The 14,017-nt window shown below is 40.1% G+C and overlaps 1 protein-coding gene across 11 annotated transcripts in view; it reads right to left on the bottom strand.

Annotated features, from left to right (window-relative positions):
- USP34 (ubiquitin specific peptidase 34) overlaps positions 1-14,017 on the bottom strand; it is a 113,843-nt gene that overhangs the window by 74,152 nt on the left and 25,674 nt on the right. For all 11 annotated transcript variants that reach the window (XM_059840496.1, XM_059840502.1, XM_059840500.1 and 8 more), the window contains exons 4-7: positions 13,598-13,648; positions 13,294-13,443; positions 8,975-9,042; positions 1,895-2,087 (exon numbers count right to left, since the gene is read on the bottom strand). In XM_059840496.1, the coding sequence (XP_059696479.1) occupies positions 1,895-2,087; positions 8,975-9,042; positions 13,294-13,443; positions 13,598-13,648 (462 nt within the window). The remainder of the gene's footprint in view (positions 1-1,894; positions 2,088-8,974; positions 9,043-13,293; positions 13,444-13,597; positions 13,649-14,017) is intronic.

The following is a 14,017-nucleotide window of genomic DNA, read 5'->3' as shown; positions in this document are numbered from 1 at the left end:
ACCAACACCTCCCATACCAAAACCTGCTCCAAACAATTCTGACAAAGGCTGGTTTTTCATACTGGGATTTGCAAACAATTTTTCCAATAACTTCAGCCAAACTCTCAGGATTCTGCCCCAGCAGCACAAGACAAAGCACACGTGGGACAGTTTGCAACACCTTGTTCTCCCTCACCTCCTAACAGGTTCCTCACTTCAAGTTTTGTTTCCTTGAATGCCAGAGGGGGAAAAAATCCTTTTTCATTTTTTACTATCTCTGAAACATGGTAAGAAACCAAAGGCACTAAAGACAATTGATGCAGCACAAATGTGGCAGTGATAAAGGACACAAAGGTGGAAAGGCTTCAGCAGACCAAGCTGAGCACTAAAACTGTCCCTGGGCTCAGGCACCAAAGGACAGGAAAATAATATTCTGTTTGTGAGGCAATAGTGGACAGAGAAGGTATTTTGGAGCTAAACCACCTCTACAGGTGACTGAGAGATGAAATGGAAGAGAAACAAGGTAACAACAAAAAAATTTCTATGATTTGAAGAAGATTAAATTGTCTCAGTGTTTCAGAGCAGTTTTAAAGACTATTCACATAAAAAACCCAGACTCAGTAACTTATTAGCATAAATTAGCTCACAATATTCCATTTTTACAAGCTGATATCTATTTGCTTTAGTCTAAAAATACTGCAAAATTTTTCTTCTGGTAATACAGGTCTGTTCTTTAAAAACTCTCATTTTTACAGCAATATTCATCCATCACAACAGGTGAAAACACATAACTACCTAACATAACTTCACACTCCCTTAAATGAGCTAGAAAATGCCTGAAAAAATAAAGCAGCTGAAAAATTCTTGTTTTCAGACTTTGTTTTGGCAAGGATACACAAAAAACCACACACTGGTAGCTGAACAAGGAGAATTGTATAAAACCAAAGGAAAGTATTTATAGGAATTGAAATCTAATGTAACTGGAACTATGCAAAAGAGGAAACAGATTTTAAGATCAATTATAGTGGTGGATGTAGTTCACAGCCTGGTTTTACAACCCAGTAAGTTACCTGTATGTAAATAAATATTCACTTTGGGTAAAAAAAACCAGCAATGATCTGATTAAAAGTACTTACAGATCTCTTTAAATTGCCATTTATTAAATTGAAGGCACTTCTATCTATAGCTACAGTGAGAAGCAAAATCAAGTTTAAGTAAACTTGTACTCAGTGACACCACATCATCAGAAGAGAGAAGGCCAAATATGTTCAGAAAACAAAACTGAAAAGGCTCAGATGGATAAAAACTTCACTTTGGGAGTGTTTCTCTATGGTTACAGGCAGCAATGACAAATGAAGACAAGGTGAAACATGGAGCATTTCCATGGGAAAGGGAAAAGATGGGGAATTTTTTTAGTTTTAATTGTTTTCCATTTGATGCTGCATGTATTTACCTCTTCAGCTGCACCTTGTGCTAACGAGTGCAGAAATGCTCTCTCAGGAGGAGCAGACTGCACTAATGAACAGAAACGAGGTTTGGGCACTACAAAGCAGCAGCTAATTGCAGCAGGGTCAAGATGCTGCAAAGCTAAAATTGCAAACAGATTAAAAGCCTTTCTCAACACCAAAGATTGCTGTGGCAGGGGGCTCCATTTCAACCCAGCTGTCACAAAGCCCAGTTCTAAGGGTGCTGTTTAGTGAATTGCTCACGTAATGTGAGCTAGTTCCATATGGTGCAAACACAGGCAGCACTTGGAGGCAGCTCCCAGCCAACCCCACCCTCACCATCATGGCTGCAAGTTCCTAAGGCTCATGTAAGAGGATCCTGCTGCTTTCACACATGAAAAAAAAGCCCCCCAAACAAACCTGTAAATCATAAATTGCAAACATAATTGGTATTTTTAAAAAGTTCTTACTGTTATTTGGCTCAGCCCAGCCAATCTCATGGTCAGAGTTGGTGACATGAAGTACTTGAATGCAAGATCAAGACTTTCTTTATCAAAGCACAAGGCTGTGTCCAAGGGCTCCTTCACTGTGCTCCACATTAAATCTGCCATGTTCCGGGCCGCGCTCTGCCGCAGCTCCTGGTCTGAGAGTTTGCACAAATACCTGCAGAAATCACAACAAAAACAAACAGGCCATCACTCAAACTACAGCATCCTGATCATAGCAAAGATAGATTTCCAATAGCTCTAAGATCACTCAGGCTTAAAATACCTCTATTAAAAGTTGGCATCAATTAATGAAAAACACCAGAAATACGTAGAATGTTTTTTAAGTCAATTGCTAAAGAACTTTGCTTAAGCCCTTTCTCTTGCAGGATTCTAATCCTGCACAATCAGTTGCAACACAAATACTCTCTGCAAATGGAAAGCATGAGAAATACTTATAAAAGCTAATGGACAGAACCTGGTGGAACCTCAGAAGACCAACACACAGAAACTCTGTAGTGAAATGGCAATACAAAACACCAGCACAACTGAGAATTTCTCCTAACTGAATGGGTAACAGGAAAATGTTTAGAACCAAGCCTTCCTGAGCTTATTTTGATGCCATTAAAGATGGCACAGTGAAAGGTACATGCATGCAAAGTTAGCACAATTAATTTTTTCTGCTTTTTTCAGGGTTTTGAAGTTTCAGCTACATCCAAACTAGATTTATCTACACAGCAATGTGTTAAAAATCCATTTGTTTGACAGTGTTAGCCTGGATCTCTCCTTGGAGACTGGCCAAATAGATGCATGAATCTTTTCAAAAACACACAAAATATTAAACTACACTTAACCACATTTATGCACCATTCCTTTGCATTTACATCATATAAACATCAGTACTTTTTTGTCAAAAGCAAATTACAGGCTGTGACTCTTATTTAGATGATGGTTCTTTTCCACAGCTCTTGTGTAGAAGCCTAAAATAAACACACTTAAATGATACTTAACACTGTCAAACAGAGAAAAGAGACTTCAGTGCAAATAATCCCAGAGAGTGGAGATGTAGACAGGAATCACACATCAGGAACAGGAGGACAAAAGCAGGACCATTCCAGGCCCAGGCAATCAGAGCCTTCCCTGCTCTTTGTTGTGAAATTTGTCTCCTTGTGAGGAGCACTGGAAACCAAATCCTGGCAAGAAAATGCTGCTTCTGTGCAATGAGCTCTGACCAGCAGCAAAGCAGGGATGGAAAGGGAACATTCACTGAAAAAGGGCAGCAGCAAAGCAGAGCCAGGGCCCTGCCTCTAACCTGCACACAGGGGAGAGCTTCACTCTGAGGAGAAAATGTCCTGGCCTGTGTTACCCAACCATCATTGGTGATTAGCAAACCAGGTGATTTGTCACCTGCAAACAGAGATGACAGCACTTGAGTTCCAGCCACCATCCTGCATGTCCTGCCCTTCTGACAAAGGGACATCCAGCAGCTCTGTCCAGCTGTGCCAACAGCAAATGAAATATTGAGCATTGCTTTTATGGGAGTGGCAGTGAGTGAAAGAACAGAGGCCGTAATTAAGCTGCCACACCCTTAGCAGGTACAGAGTTTGGGATTTCAGAGTTGCCATCCCTGGAAGTGCTCAAAAAAGGGCAGCAGTGGCACCTGGGGACATGGTTTAGTGGTGAGCATGGCAGGTCTGGGTCAAAGGCTGGACTCCATCTCAGGGGTGTTTTCCACCCTTCATGATTCTACAGCTCTCAGCAATATCAGATCCATTTTCATCTTCCCATTTTTATTGTAAACTCTCATCAGGTCTGGCTCCCAGAGCTTTTCTGTGCCCATAATTCCCATCAAATCAGACTCAACAGTTTGGTGAAGCATTTCTAAAGATCTCAGACATGTCCAAACACACCCCATGAACTCCCTCACTTCACAAAGGACAGAGGAGTGTTTGCATGCACTGAGCAGGGGCACGGACACACCTACACACACAAAGGAAAGTGCTTGGGTGGCTTCACTCAATTTCTGGAACAGGACTTGGACCTGAACTCTTCCTCACACTACAAAGTCTGGTGAAGTAACCACATCAATATAGTTTATAAAATAGAACATTTCTTATTTTAATGATCAGTCTAAACCTACTTTCATGTATACAATTCACATTACATCCATATTTGGAACCTGAATCAGACTTGTGCCATATTTTCTTTATTATGATATTGAGAGTGTATTGTTAAAAAACCTGCACTTTATAGTAAGTGGAACTATGGTGTAGGTGCATTCTCAAAGCCACAGAAGTACTTTAACAGTCTCTTCTGTTTTGCCAAGGCCCTAAAGCAAGAGAACAGAGCACTTGTTACCACAGTTTTTCACACAACAGGCTTCTCTGACCTAAAAAGAAGCAGAAGATGACAAACTTCTCTAGAAGTGTAACAGCAGCCAACACTAGAAAATTTATTGGCACCACTACACTGGTCATAAATCAAACATGATCCTATCTTTACTGTAAAGATTAAAACCACACAAACTTGCCAAGTAGGCCACACCTCCTTTTTTACTGTGGAAAAACTGAATGGCTTAAGCTTGTCTGCATCAGTAGCACTTTATGTTTTTAGAGGTATAACATTAAGAAAAAAGAGATCTTTACCTAGCACTGGCAATTAACTCACACCTTTCCCTGCACTGAGCAGCTGTAAATTTGCTGCACTGCCTCATGTAAGAACAGTGGAGCAAGGGAAATGTCTATTTAAGCCAAAATAGCCTCTCTAAAAGCAGATTAAAGATTTATCCCACGTATAAAAAAATGGATGAACCCATCTACTACTGTGAATTCATTTATCTCTTTCTATTTCTACTTTTGGCTCTCTCATTAACCTGTGCCAGTCAGTTTGACAATTATGCTTGAGTGAAAAACAAACTCCTTTCATTTCTTCCACCTGCAACCTGACAATTGGGTGGCACCTTCTCCATCCCTTGTTTTTAAAAACCTGTGAATTACCATTTCCTACTTGTTATCCTCATATAATTCATACATGATATGAACTGCCCTGTCAAAAAGAAAAAAAAAACCTCTCCTAGACTCTGTCTCTCCTCCTCTCAATGTAAATTTTTTATTGCCACCTTCTCTGTCACCCTTCCTAGCACTGAGGTAGCTCTGTTATTAGCTCAGGATGGAAAGATCAGAACTGTATAGACAGTATAGAAATGTGAATGTGTGACTGACTCATGTAATGGCTTAATAATAGCTTCCATTCTGTCCTTCATGATTTTTTTAATTCCTACATTTTTATCTTTTTGAGTCTGATGAGCATTGAGTCTTTAAGGAAGAGATGAATGATATGCCAGGACCTGTGTAATCTATTTAATCTGGAGTTTTTGCCTAAATGAGACTTCCAGAATAAAACATAACTTTTTAATACAACTGCAGAAAGGATACTTCACATACTCTAGGATCTGTCCTGCCAGCCTGGAATACTTAAAATAATCAAATAACATATAGTATCTACAGTTCATTCATTTTTTAAGTATCAGTTTTAACCCACTAAAATGATTTCACTTTGCTGTATTTGGGGAGAGAGAGAGTTCAGTTTTAAACATGCAGTTCCATGCTAATGTAATGCTTACAATCACATCTTATGCTTCAGGACTTCAGCTACTCAGCTGTGAAATCATCTTTTTTTCCTTAATCTGACTGCTTTGGACCACAGCTGCAAAAGGGCATCCAGCAGAATCAGTCAGTTCTCCTGAAATGTCTGGTTACTGTCTTCTGACTTATCTATTCCTTTTACTTGAAATTTTCAGACTTCTTGGAGGAGGCAAATATTTTTTTGTGATTCAAACCTTCAAAGCTCATTACAAGAGGTTTTTATGACATGTAGTGGCAAAGAGTGGTCTTGGGTACTCCCATAAACCCCATCTTAGGATGAGTATTTTTAATACAGGAAAATAATTTGAATTCTTTCAGCTGCATTTTCTATGGGAAGCATGATGGATCAGGAATTGTTTGGAGCTTCCACTTCCTCTGCATCCACCAGTGCTGTGTGTGTGCCCTGTGCCACAGCCACCCAGGAGCCACTGCCACCTGGAATTCCCTCTCCAGCACAGATAGTTCTGTTGCTGCCCAACTGGGGCAGAGACAGAATCCTTCACAGAAAATGTCTCCAGATCCATATTCAAGCAGGAGACAGGGAGAAGGTGATGGGAGCAGAAAAGGGGTGGAACACAACATGCTCCTGGGCAGTGGTACTGCTGCACTTTCTGCAGGACAGAACTCTCCAGGGCACTTTCAGTCAAAGCCTCCCCAGTGAAAATCTCTGCTCTCCAGAATTGCTGAGAGCTCCTGCCCCCCTGAGACACCCAGGATCCACAACCCTACAGAGCATCTCTCATCTCTGATCCTGAGGCACAAGACATGGAACCAATGGCTTTGCCCATGAACAGACTTCATCCACTCACCCTCATTTATAACTGCACTAAGTCAGGAGTTATTTTCTTGAGTCACTTCTGGAAGTCTCATTGAATGGGAGTTTTGCAATTTTAAATGCAGAATTCTAAGGTATTAGGATCAGTAAGAGCTTCCTTCTGAGGAGGTCAAAATCACTGTTTTCTTACTGAAAGATGCAAATTTTATTTCATGTAATTTTAAATTTAATCCTTTATTTCTTTCCTAAACTGCTTCAAAACACAGGCCCTTCAGAGGCAAGATGTGAATGCCTGTGCTTCATTGGCCAGGCAGAAAATAACATTTATTAATCTTTTTCTAGTGGCAGCAATAATGACAGGATTGTGTCCATGATCTCTGGAAACTCCAGCAGTGGCCTCCTCTGTATAAATACACACTTGGCTGTTCCCTTCATCCACTCCTTGTAGAAATAACCATTCCATGAGGGTAACCCCAGCTGATAGAACGTCAGGTGATGACTCTTGCTGGTCAGCCCTGCAAAATGCACTTCCTGCCAGGAATCTACAGGAGCAGCAACTGGAACTAAATCAGAGCCCCAGGAGCTCCTTCTGGACTGAAACCCTCTCCAAAGCCCCTCAGTTTGCAGGGCAGCAGAAGCTCTGCAGCATTTCTTTAGAAGGTGCTGTGCTGCTGTGCCCAGGATTGTGTCCCCTTTTTTCTGTCTTTTTCCTGAAGCAAAAGCAGATGGAGACCCAGAGACCCAAGATCTGCTAAGCCAAGATCTGTTAAGTAAGTTTGACAACCACGTGGGGTGAGCTGCATCCATCAGGAAAGTCATCCTTCCCTGAAGGCATCTGGGTTCACTTCTGTCCCACACAAAGGTACAGCACCAGAGCTTATTTCTGTTATCTGGCTCCAAGCTTCAGTCCCACTCCATAAGCAAATCTTCACTAAAAAAGCTCTGAGCCACCTCAGATCCCATCAGGATTCAGCTGTGAAAAATAAAAACTGGGAGAACATCACCTTCCTGCTCTAAGCTGGGTTTTCCATGGATGTATCCTGTGTCAGTGCTACCTTTCTGATTGATGTCAACCTGCTGTGAATTCTACAAACAGACATCAGGGGCATTATTTATGGCAAGAAGATGCTGACAAATCAAACTGCAAATCAAATCTTCTAATGAGTAAAGAGGAAGACATGAGAACCCCCCAAAAAAAAATCTTCTATACCTTCCAGTGACCCCAGCTGACCTACAGTTATAAAATAGAAAATGTTTTAAGCATTACAGGATGACAAGCAAGGATTAGCAGCAGCAACTACAGGATGTGTCATTTTGTCTCCCTCAAGTAGTTCCCTATCATCAGCCTAACTCTAATTGCTGATCCCTCAATACTCTTTTCCATTTCCATACATTGCAAGAAGACAAGGAGGGCTCATGACCAAATTCCCAGGTACCCCAACAAGCATTAATGGAGTATGTACAGAGACAAGCACTTGAAAATCCTCTGCCTGCCCTCTCTTGACTGCCTCATGATTAATAATTACCTCTGGAAGATTTCACAGATAGCACATCAGCATTAAAGGAGTGTACAAGGCTGGACTGGAATTCAAGAGTGATGTGTTTTAATAAAAGATCAAAATACTCTTCTGTCTGCTGGTATCATTTTAGTAGAAACCACAGTATAGGAAAACAGACTGACAGCCAAGTCAGTACTTAAATTTTTACAGTCAATATAAAACCAGACCATTTTAAAATATGAAACAATTCCCAGTCCCATTGTTCTGGGAGCCTGTTTGTTGCCAATGTAATTATTTCTGTCGAGTGTTATTTTACACTGGGATAGTTAAGACAGAATAATGTGTAAAGGCCCATTTTTTGCTATGAGCAGTACAAGCACATTTCTAACATTAGTTAGAGGAAAGCCAGAGCCTTGGAGGAGCTGTGGGTCTATGCAAAAGCAGTGGCCTGCACCAGGAAAATTTTAAGTTGGGCCACTGGAATGGGAATTAGCTGTGACCACACCCCTCCACCTCCAGGCAGATACACACACAGAGATAATTTCATCAGCAGCTCACTGCAATGTTTCTATTGTCCTGAGAAGGCCAATAAAAACAATTTGCTTGTATAATTAAATACCCTTACAAGCACTTCAATTTGAAAGTGTTATTTTCATGATAGACAGCTTGATATAAAGCAAATCTTTGGGACTGGATATATTTAGCTCCACAAAAGTGCAAGCAGACTTTTGATCACACTTCAGCTCCTGCCAGCTGGAAACCCAGAACATCAGAATGTGAAGCTGTGTTCAAACTCAGGGTCTGAAATCTCAGTGACTGCACATTGCTCCTGTACTTCCAGCTCCTCACTGCAAACTTGCTGCAGTTTTCTGAAGATATCACAGTGAGGGAGACTGGAGTACAGCTGGACCTGGCCCAGCGTGGCAGAATGGGGCTGGGTGTCACACTCACAATGTTCTAAACAAGACTGATCTGACTGATACTGAAATCAGATGCAAGGAGCTGCCCAAACTGCTCTAAACATGACCTCCACCCTCCTTGTTGAAATGATAGAGCAACAACCTGTGCAATTAAAAGTAGCAGCTGCAATTAGAAATAGGTGCTGTCAAAAAGCCCCACAAGAAAAATTCTTAAAATAACAATTTACCTGATAACATAAGTCCTAAAGGGTATAATGTGCTGCATGACAGCAGGGATGTGTAGCCATATTCTGATCTATAATGCAAAAACATAAATAAAGATTTCATTAATGACATTCAAAGAGAACTGAAATACTCTTGGTACATTTGCACATGCAACCCCACTTTAAAAAAAAGGCTTTCTTGGTGGTTTTTGTTCAACTTCTTCATTTTCTGATGTTCCAAACTGGTACCTGAGGAATGCTTTTTGGACTTGTAAAGAGGATTTGCATCTTTCCTGCTAGTCAGCTGGAAATACAGACTTTGTATAAATAGTATCATATTGCCCAGGTGTATTTTGTATTTTCTGTAATTTCTTCAGTAGGAAAAAGTCCTAGTCAGCCTTGTGGGTTTTTCTTTCCTTTTTCTTTAAGAGTTTACATGAAAATTATTCCATTCTTTCAGTTCCTTGCAAACCACTCCTAAACCAAGTAACACTCTTTGACTTGTGTTGTTTTGCCTCTTAGGGCTTACATATCCTTTAAAATAAGATGTTTTACAAGCAGTGATTAAGCACAGTTTTGTACTAGCATATTTGCATTTCTCATATTTACCATTCTGCCTTTACCACCTTTGCAAAGCTGATTGCAGGAAGAAAATAAACGCAGAGAGAAAAAAACAAAAAGCAAACAAACAACCTGAAACAGCTACTTAGCACCGCTGAGAGGAAAAGCACCAACCAAAGGACTTCCAGAGGCAAAGTCAGAAGTGCCATCTGCATTTCAAACAGGAATCCAGAGCCTGTTCAACCTGTTACTGCGTGCCAGGTAAGGGCTGGAGCACAGATGAAGCAGCAGCAGCAGCTGCTCCTGCCCACGTAAATTCAATGTAAATTCAATCATGAGCACTTGGCACAGCCCTCGTGAAAAGCAACCCAGTCACTCACTCAGGGCCCTCTGCATCCCCACCTCTGCTCTTAAAAAGAATTTCAGCTTTGCAGCTGATGCAAGAAATTCTGCCTAAGGACTCAATTCCATATGCAGAAAATGGATATATTTCTTCTTGACAGGAGAGAAAAATATTAGGCTGCAGTCAAACTTCTCAGCAGCTTCTTTTCAACATTTCCAGCGTTTGCCAAGGAACTTTTTGAGGCACTTCTGACAAAAATATTTGCAGGCTTACTTTTAACAAGGCAACAAGCACTGCACAGTAACAATATAACCTACTTTGCAAGACCAACCAGCCAAATCTTCCCACTGCAAAAAGAGACCACACTTGGAATAAGCTTCTGATCCAACTGGCAGCCTCAAGAAGGAAAAAAATGCTAACACCCCAAAGATACAAAGTGTCACTAGAGGATGCTCGCTCTAGAAACAGGAATTAAATAACATTTTGACAAGGAATTGCAGGGGTGACAAAGATACTATTGTGATTACACCATTTGATTTTTAACATCATGTACTCGGCTTCAAATACAGTAGGAAACACCAAAGAAAATAAATTTCTTTGTGAAATAAGAGCATGAAATGTTTTTTAAAATACAGTATGAAATACCAAAGAAAATACATTTCTTTGTGAAATAAGAGCATGAAATGTTTTTTAAAATACAGTATGAAATACCAAAGAAAATACATTTCTTTCTGAAATAAAAGTATGAAATGTTTTTATCATTTGGTTTTTATAGCTTTCACTGTTCACAGTAAGCTTCACTCTGTATTAGTTCCAACTCCTAAACTGAAATCATGCATCTGTGAACTTGCATTGCACACAACCTTCAGCCTCAGAATTCAATTAAAGCATCATTTCACATGCTACAAATGAAATTGTGATTTTGAACATGGACTCACATTTCCATACTAATTTGTTAAAATAAGAACATAAAAGAACATATATAAAATGACATCAACTAGCACCTGTAAAGTGACAAAAAATAAAATTACATCACTCTTTGCTTCCACCTGCTTTTAAGACAAAGTATTCACTGCATCTGTTCTGCTCTCAAGTTTGAGAGGTTTTTTTTCCTATTATTTGCTCTTTACCAGAGTTAATTAATTTCCAGAAGATAGTGGCTGAAGAACTCCATCTTACAGACTTAAAAAAATTCCAGTGTGGATATTTCAAGGAATCTTTATAAGAATGGCCACTTAAGTGCCATTCTCAAGAGTTCCTACAGCTGTGAAATTGTATTTAAGGGTTACTACACACTGTGGGCTGGCTTTACACACTGGGAACAAGGTAACAATTGACACTGCTGAGCTATTACTGGAATAAATATTTATATCTCATAAAATCAAACCTGTTGGGATAAAACCAAGGCAGATTAGCAGAGTTCTTGCTGAGACCACCACTATCCTGTTTAGTTTTGTGAATGATTCTCTTTTAGTGGAGTTTGGTGCATTGGTTGACAATAAGCAACATTTCTTCAATTATTTCTATTTATCCTAAGTTCTGTAAATTATACAGTGAAATGATATAAAACCAAACAGGGAAAGAGAAGCATTACATCAAAATCCTAAGTTCATGCATCATTACAGAAGTGGAGAAATATCTTTTTAATATTGGCAGGATAAAATGTATTTTGTCCAAAATAATTAGCTGCTTTGGCTGTAATAAATATATTGTATTTGAAAGGCAGCAGCAGTGCTTGCAAGTACACTGAGTGATACCAAAATGCAGCAAGTGGATGAATAAAGCACCTTCCACACAGAACATTTTCTTTCTGTAGTGAACTGACACAAAAATAAATCTAAATAGAATTTTTTTGAACAGTTTTCCTCAACTCACACAGATTTGTCAGCAAAGCCAGGCAGAGTTCAAAAGGAAGATGCCTGTTGAATGGGAAAAGCTGCAATGCTGGAAGAGACTGAAGAAACAGTACTTTTAGTTATGGTTTGGGTTGAATTTCATTCTATCTGCCAGGTTGAGCCATAGAACTCATCTAAAACTGCTGCAAGAGCCAGCTTAACAGGTTACCTACTAGAACCAAAGAGAAATGCAAAGTTGCTAAGTAAATATCTGAAAGGAGAAACCTTTGCTGGGAAGTATTTTGGAACAGGGCATATCACTAAGAATAAAGAAAAAAACTATTTATGTGGAGAAAAATAAAGACTTCTAAAAAGGACAATGAAGAAAGGCAGAATGCTGGTTTAAAAACATGCTGCAGTGATAGGGAGCTGCCACTCATTATTCGAGCAGCTTTGCCCCTTCTCACAACAAAGGAAAATGCAAAAATGCTTAATTCTATGACCAAAACTTCCTTGTGAACCAGAGTAACACAAGAACACACACTTTCAGCAGATGGTTTGATGAGGACTGCACTGGCAGCAGCTGGAGATGAAGAACTCATCAGCTCACACAAAAGGGCCAGCAGAGAACATCTCCCAGCCACATGCAGAGGTGCTGCTCAGCCCTCCTGGGCAGGAGGAAAAGAATGGGGCAGGTCATGGCCTCCCCCATTTGTTGTGTCAGCTGCAAGTCAGGAATTAGCTCACTGAAGACCAGCACAGTGGGGTACAGACCCCAACAGCAGGCTGATTTCAGCACTGGCTCCCCCAGAACATCCTCCTGGCTGGGCAGTAACAGCAATGAGGAAGGAGGGAAGGTGTGTGGGAGGAAGGATCTGATTTGAAGCATCTCAAATTGCAATCAGTGTCAAAATCATGTCAAACTCACTCTGTACAAGGTGTAACAAACTTCTGGTTTTTCTTTTTGTCCACCCACAAGACAAGTCACAACTTCTATCCTGACATTTCACTAAGTCTTCATATGTCCTTCTTCAGGGACTGGGTTTTATTTTTAGCACCAATCTCCTGAAATCTCCACTAAAATCAATTCATAAATCTGCCAATCAAAAATCCATGTGCTTTCAAAATGCAGACATGATGGAGGATATGGATTCTAAAACTAAGTGGGAAAAAAGATGATTACCTCAATGCTGCAAATTTGTATAATGGTGTAAAATCACAGGAAATTGAAGAGAAAAAAAATCCACAGGCTTTTCCTCTGTGCCTCATAGGGAATAGCTAAGAAATAAAATACCCTGAAGAAACTAAAACCACTTCCACGGCACAATTTCAGGGATAGAAATGGCCTCTGACAACATTCTTTGAAGTATCTTTGGGGGCTGTTACAATCTTCCTATCTGGGCACAACCTGGAAAACTCCTTGGGTGCTGCCAGGAGACACAGAGGGCTTGGATAATGAAACACTCTGTGCATGAGCAAACCTCATTCCCAACATGGAGAATTTACAGCTTTTTTATCCCTCCCTGGTCCCAGGGAATTCTTGCAGCCTTCAGATTGCTTTCAGTTGTGCTGTAGAAGTGGAGGAGTTGAAAGGGAATACTTACATTAGACACCACTGTGATAAATGCATGAGCTATGAGGAAGGGCAGCGTCTCAGGGGTTCCAAACTCAAAACAATCCTTCATGAGGGAAAGGCCATTCTTGCCACAGAACAGACACACGTAACGAAGCAAGTGCAGTGGGACTTCTACATCCTGCAAAGAGGCAAAAACCAGCACCAGAATCAACACCAGATCATTCAGACACAGAGGAAATTCAAAAGCTGCATCAGTGTCACACAAATTCATAGAATTTGGTTATTTTAAAGTTTCTAGGAAATGTGCACCCATTTAAAAGTGGACAACTTACATTCATATCACAGAACGCCCCTAATATATTGCTTTCTTGAGCAGAAATATCCTGTTTAAAGAAAAAAATTCAAATTAACTCAAGCCATAAAAACACATTTCTAGAACAAAAAAACAAACTGTCATTAGCAGGTATCACAGTCAACATTAAAAAACCCAAATTCCTCATTCAGAGGAAGACAGAATCTCAAGTTTTGCTCCACTTTTCCACTGCAAAGCAGACTTTTCCATACTCCTTACCTCTTTTAATATATATAAATACACAGATAAATACTTAAGAGAACATTTCAGCAGTGTCTCTCAAAGGCTGGATGAAGAGATTATTCTTCAATCCCACCCCTGTTCAGATCAGCCATTTTTTAAACAGGAATATGGCCAAGGGCACAGTCTGTCACACCAGCCTGAGAAATACAGAACAGAA

The sequence above is a fragment of the Haemorhous mexicanus genome, chromosome 3 (assembly GCF_027477595.1).
Source record: "Haemorhous mexicanus isolate bHaeMex1 chromosome 3, bHaeMex1.pri, whole genome shotgun sequence".
NCBI lineage: Eukaryota > Metazoa > Chordata > Aves > Passeriformes > Fringillidae > Haemorhous > Haemorhous mexicanus.
Note: the sequence above shows the minus strand (reverse complement) of the source record. Positions and strands in the feature narration are given on the sequence as shown.